Below are 6000 nucleotides of genomic sequence, written 5' to 3' on the forward strand. Positions count from 1 at the left end.
GCTTCGTCGGCTCGGTTCCGCTCTTTACTTAAAGGCGTTCAGCGGGAGAAAGGATTTCTTGAGGGACTTGATCGCCATGGAATGCGACGTCGACCCCGACGACCCAGACAAGTCCGACGACGCCTAACTGCGGTTCGTGCACATGGCATTTGATCGGCTGGTCGACCACGCTAAGGCCGTTATCACCCCTAGCGTGGTCACTTGGAATGCTCTGTTCGAAGTGAACCGTACCGAGCTGTCGAAAGAGAGGACGAAGCCGTTCCACTTCCGGTTTAAGCCCGAAACACAGAGGAGGTACGGACTCGTGGTCAAGCAGCTGCTCGCTTACTTCGTACGCTGCATGTCTCTCGATAACGAGGCGGATCGACCACCGTTCAAGCTTAGCACGGGGCAGCAGACTGCGTATAATACCGTAATAGACCATGTAGACGATCTGGCCAAGGCTTAGAACGAGGGCGGCCGTGACCCGGACGTACCCGGTATCGCCGGGCTTCTCGACGGGCTCGAGACGGCCGTTCTCGAGTTATATATCTCCGTTCTCGACCACTTCACCAAGGACTCCGAGTACGATAGCGTTCTCGTCAGCTTTTTGACCGTTCTTAGTATACGGGCGGACGGGGCGTAGGAAGGGTACGGTGGGTTCACGCCGAAGCTCTCCGCTATTATGGTGATCTCCCGGCTCTATATCGTTAAATATACGGTGGACTAGCGAGCTAAGGCGGTGAAGTAAAAGATGCGGTAGGGCTAAAGCTAGGAGGAGGCCGAAGATAATAGCCCGAGCTATTTTGCGCTTATATCGGATATGACCCGGCGGTTCATGGTCGGCGGGGGCGAGGGCTGGGAGACGACGCCGACGCAGTTTATCATCCGGCTCCGTAACTTCGGCATAGCTATATAGAATAATACGGCTATATACAGCTCGGTATGCTGGGATAGGAGTAAGGAGGAGCTTTATTATAAAGGTACCCGTCTCGGCGTTCTTAACGTCCAGGCGATAATACGAGTCGGGGTCCGGCAGCTAGAGACGGTGCTCTATAAGGACTTACTGTTCTTCGGCGCGTTCTCCGAATAGTCGGCGGCCGAACTGGGGCTGCCGGCGATCCCGTGGGCCGAGCTCTTGGACAACGCGGCGGACGAAACGGTCGGGCGCTCGCTCGTCGACCAGCTCTTCCAACGCGACGGGGGCGTCAGCCGAGGATAGGTGATCAAGAAGATCGTACAGGACGACGGCTTACGGTCCCGGTAGGTCACGTCCACGAACGACGGCGGCTTGACGCTATACCCCATGCCGGCATATCGATACGGGCTCCGGGTCGAGAAGGCGCTAGAGCTTCTGGCGGTTCTCGTGCACATCAGCAGCGGGTTCCCGTTGCGGGCGTAGGAGCTTCTCGTGGTACGGCACCGGAACACGTATAACGGAGGCATACGCAACATCTTCTACGACCGAGGACTCGTCATGGTCGTGACGGGGGCGCACAAAGGCTTCACCACGACAGGGCGACTCAAGATCATCCACCGCTTCTTACCGTGCAATGTCGGGATTTTATTAACGTACTATCTGTAGCTCGTACTGCTATTCTGGGAGGACGTCCAGGCCAACGTATGGGACCGGTCCCGGTTCGACGCGGGGTTGTGGGCGACGGAAGGTATACAGGGGGACGAGATGCAGTAGGGGGGCGGACGGACGGTTCAGGACGGAGCAGGCGGGGACGACGACGACGACGACGATAACGACGGGTGGAGGCTAGGCCCCGGAGAATATTGGACGTCACCGCGCTTGTCACGCAGCATCGGGCGGCTCAGCGCGTTGGCTTTTGGGCAGAAGCTGAACATCAGCAGCTGGCGGCATATCTCGACGGCCATCGGGCGGCGGTACTTCCGCAACGCGTCGACGGCGCACACCAAGCTGCTCTGCGAAGTCGACTCCGACCACAGCGGTAGCGAGAGCGACGACGACGACGAGGACAGCCCGTACGACTTACAAGCGGGCCACGGGTCCAAGGTGGCGGGGTTGATCTACGGACGGCTGGTGACCGAAGGCGGGTTCGAGACGAACGAACGTCGGGTCCGCTTCCGCCAGATCAGCGAAGAATGGCACCGACTGTTGGGTTTCCCGTCCGCACTGGGGGGCTTCGGCTTGGCTCTTACGCCCGGCCGCAAGCGAAAGACGGCGTCGACGTACGACGAAGCGCTCCGGGCGCTGCAGCTAGGGAGGTAGAAGCTGCGGCGGCGGATCGACATCGACGGTGAGCTCGTCCGCTTGTACGGGGCGGACGCCCGGTTCCGAGGCGCCCAGCGGTCGGCGATCCAGGCGATCATGGCGAATAAGAGCCCGATCGTGGTGGTGATGGGGACGGGGGGCGGGAAGAGCTTGAGCTTCATGCTGCCGGCGGTAAGCTGCCCCGGGGGCGTGACGGTCGTCGTTGTGCTGCTCGTATTGCTCTAAGGCGACTTAATAGAACGTTGCCGGCGGATGAAAATCCCGTGTGCGGAGTGGCGCAGCGACGGGTCCCCCGGGGCGGCATCGCTCGTATTCGTAACGCCCGAATCGGTTATAACGAAGCGGTTCTAGGACTACGTAGAAGGGCTCTGGGTAATAGCGTAGCTCGACGGGTTCGTATTCAACGAAGCGTATACTATTTTAAAAGGCATACGGGACTTCCGGCCGAAGCTATGCGAGCTAGGCCGGCTCGTACTCGTTAGGGTTTAAATAGTATATTTAATAGTAACATTACCGCTGTGCTAAGAGGCGGCGTTCTCGGAGCTTATCAACGTACGGCGCAAGGAGATCACGACGATCAGGGCCAGGACGACACGGGCTAACGTCGTATATAGCATAGAAACCGTTACGGCGACGACGGCGGAGGACGCTACATAGGGGATAATATAACGGGTTCGTACGCTACTTAAGGAGAAGCTCAAGATATACGGCGCGCCGGCTAAGATAATCGTGTATTATAGGACGGTAATAGCGACGGACGCTCTCGCCATAGAGCTAAACTACGATGCATACTACCGTAACGTCAACATACGAGACGGAAAGGCGGAGAGGCTGCGGGCTTAGACGAGCGGACTCGAGCGGGCACGATACAGAGGGGGGCGGGTGATCGTGGCGACGAACGCACTAAGGCTCGGGATAAACGTACCTAACATACAGACAACGATGAATCCGACTCAGATTCATTGAAATGCCCATAGAAATAGAAATGGGTCCCTAAAAACAAGGGGTCAGATTCATTGAAACGACAGGGGGTCAGCTTCATTGAGTTTTTCTTATCTAAAATAGACGATATAGACATGCATCGAAAGCTGAGAATTAGGCGAGCTCAGAAATGATCTTACCTTTATTATAAACCCAGTATTCACCTCTATATGTATAGATTCGTGATTGACGGTTTGATAGGGTCAAGATGGCTCGTGCATGGCTGCACCAATGATCGGTAGGGTGGCCGTTACTCAGATGGCTCGTGCGTCGAACCTTTGAACAGCATCACTACCAAAGCTAGACGTCTAGTAAAGGCTAAGAGCAGTCAAGATCTCAAATCGCATATGTTTAACGAGTTTGTATTTGGCCGTTTGATACAGCAACTAGTATACTATAACCCCTCCATACATAACCATAGAATCTGCATTCTGTAGCATACGTTCATCATGCCTATAACATCATAAAGCATGCCGACCTCATCCATCTCGGTAAGCCTAACCTCTAGGACACGACGAACTGTAGTAGAGTTCATAGAAAACGCCATAGAAAATAATTATGGGGCGTGAATACTAGGGTGTAGAGTTGATAGAGATTATAGGGGTAGAGTTGGTAGAGGTTTCCTTAGCTAAAATAGACGATATAGATATGCATCGAAAGCTGGCAATCAGGCGAGTTCAGAACTTATCTTATTTTATTCATAACCCAATATTTATCTCTATTTGTATAGATTCGTGTTTGCCGATTTGATGGGGTGAAGATGGCTCGTGCATCAGTGCACCAATCAACGCTAGAGCTATCATCACATAACCTTGCTATGCTCACTGAGGCAGCAGCCAATCATAGTATTTCTACCTAGCGTTTCCTTTGTGGTAAGCAGTTTAGTATAGTTAAACGAGATAAGGAATGCGCTGCAGCTACCGAATGAGGAGATAGCGCCCATGTCCAGTTTAATGCTGTGGTTAAGATAGTTGCCCGTCCAACAGCATCTTAACTCAACCACAGTCAACATCAATCCACCAATATGTAAGACTAACACCACTTATCTCGGTAGTAGCCCACAACCACCACGGCCCAAGACTATCGTAATTACGCTAGTAATGGAGCCGTTTATCTTTTATGAAGAGTATGCACTCGCTATTTGTAAAACATGTCAGTTTGCTGTGGTTAGTGACGAGTTAGCCACCCACCTACGGACACGCCACCGCCATATCCCACCGTCGACCCGTAGTAGCATCGTCAAGGCCATCTCTAGTATAATGGGCATACGTACGAACCAGGCCAGTCTTGCGCAGCTGCAGTATCCCGACCCATCAATAGCCCCCATCGACCATCTTGCCGACCTACGTACGGACGGTATCCGATATCACCGATACTCCTATGTTTATTGCCAAACTTAAAGGATCCAGGATCATTGCCGAAGACATCACGGGTGGGTGAACGATTAGAAGAAGGGCGGTAATATAAGGGCGAGATCTTATTAGGAACGTAGTATACCGTGGACGTCCGGTATATTATACTAGCGGTTCTTTTATTACGGGCTAGGAGCCAATAGTTCGAGGTAGGGCGTGGCCAACCGCTAGACCAAGTGCCGGAGGCGGTCGCCGAGGAGGTAGCGTCACGGTAGGCTACCGAGCTACTCCGTCAATTACGGCAGAACTAAGCCGAGCAGGTCAAGGCGAGCTATGACGATCTTATCCGTGCTACCAACGACAAGCTCGAGCCGAACCCGTGGCTCCAGCGGGTAGGATGGGCAGAGCATCTAAGTGGACTACGCATCAGCCAGCTCTACGAAACCACCGGCCTAATCCAGGAGGCCGTGGAGGACGTGCTCCATGTGATGTGGACTTCGGTCAACGAGGTCTTGGAGTACGCCAGGGCCATATCTACGCCTAATAAGGTCGGGCACGCCGTATTATTCGAGGTCTAGCGGAAGGAAGCATATATTAAGCCCACGAGGCCGTTTAATAACCGCATTGAGGAGGATACTTAGGTACGGTATAAAGATGTCTAGAGGGTCTTGCTCTATGTGTGGTTCCGGACGTAGGAGCTACCGGACGACAGGAGACCGCCGTACCGGCTCACCGAGAGGCAGTACGATGCGTAGGACGAGTTCGAACAATTAGCCAAGGCCGTGGTAGAAGGGGACTCCGACACTACGTCGGATACGCTCCGGCCGGTAGCACTTAAAATGCTCGTTAGCATGCTGGACCACCAGCTTAAGAGAGGGCAGTACGAGAACGCGATAGTGAGCACGCTCGCTATAATAGGCATCCGGGCCGACGGTGGCTAGATGGATATTACCGACTATACAACAAAGTATTCGGCGATCATTAAAGTAGCACGTATGTTAGTCGTTTATAAGGCATATACGCAGAGGCAATACGATGTCGCTCGTCAGGCCGCTACGACGGACGAGGGGGCGGCCGATGATGGCATAGAGAGTCTCTTTGTCTACGTCCGTCGCATGGTACAGAGGTTCATGATGCGTACGCCCGGGGCCCCCCAAGCCGAGCCAACACCGATGGATTGGATTCTCGAGACGCGGACGTATGGCATGCACATATAGTATAACACGCCGGTAGACGGCGTAATCGACTGGGTAGGCGACCGCATATCGTATCGGTGCGTACGGTTTACCATGGACCAGTTATCGGATATGCTCCACGGCGTCGTCGACGAGGCCAGGCTGCTATTAGCGCAGCTCACGATGTCACAGGCGGGGACGAGCAGGGCGACGCAGTGTCGGACAGCAGCCAGGCGAGGAGCTGTTAGACGAAGCGCTGCCGCGTATTCAC

General features: G+C 54.2%; 3 protein-coding genes across 3 annotated transcripts; all 3 read left to right on the forward strand.

Annotated features, from left to right (window-relative positions):
* The first annotated feature begins 95 nt into the window (after positions 1-95).
* Positions 96-707, forward strand: BDP81DRAFT_512085 (uncharacterized protein). Its single transcript, XM_060595785.1, has 2 exons — positions 96-412; positions 449-707. Exons 1-2 carry the CDS (start codon positions 143-145, stop codon positions 623-625), a joined length of 447 nt encoding a protein of 148 aa, XP_060437510.1. The 5' UTR covers positions 96-142; the 3' UTR covers positions 626-707.
* Positions 708-4302: 3595 nt separating this feature from the next.
* BDP81DRAFT_512115 (uncharacterized protein) lies at positions 4303-4986 on the forward strand (the record flags this gene model as incomplete). Its single annotated transcript, XM_060595786.1, has 2 exons — positions 4303-4825; positions 4875-4986. One exon carries the CDS (start codon positions 4303-4305, stop codon positions 4600-4602), a length of 300 nt encoding a protein of 99 aa, XP_060437511.1. The 3' UTR covers positions 4603-4825; positions 4875-4986.
* Positions 4987-5207: 221 nt separating this feature from the next.
* BDP81DRAFT_512117 (uncharacterized protein) lies at positions 5208-5915 on the forward strand. Its single transcript, XM_060595787.1, has one exon. It carries the CDS (start codon positions 5496-5498, stop codon positions 5769-5771), a length of 276 nt encoding a protein of 91 aa, XP_060437512.1. The 5' UTR covers positions 5208-5495; the 3' UTR covers positions 5772-5915.
* The last annotated feature ends 85 nt before the right edge of the window (positions 5916-6000 follow it).

Source organism: Colletotrichum phormii (assembly GCF_030913505.1).
Source record: "Colletotrichum phormii strain CBS 102054 chromosome Unknown BDP81scaffold_49, whole genome shotgun sequence".
Classification (NCBI taxonomy): Eukaryota; Fungi; Ascomycota; class Sordariomycetes; order Glomerellales; family Glomerellaceae; genus Colletotrichum; species Colletotrichum phormii.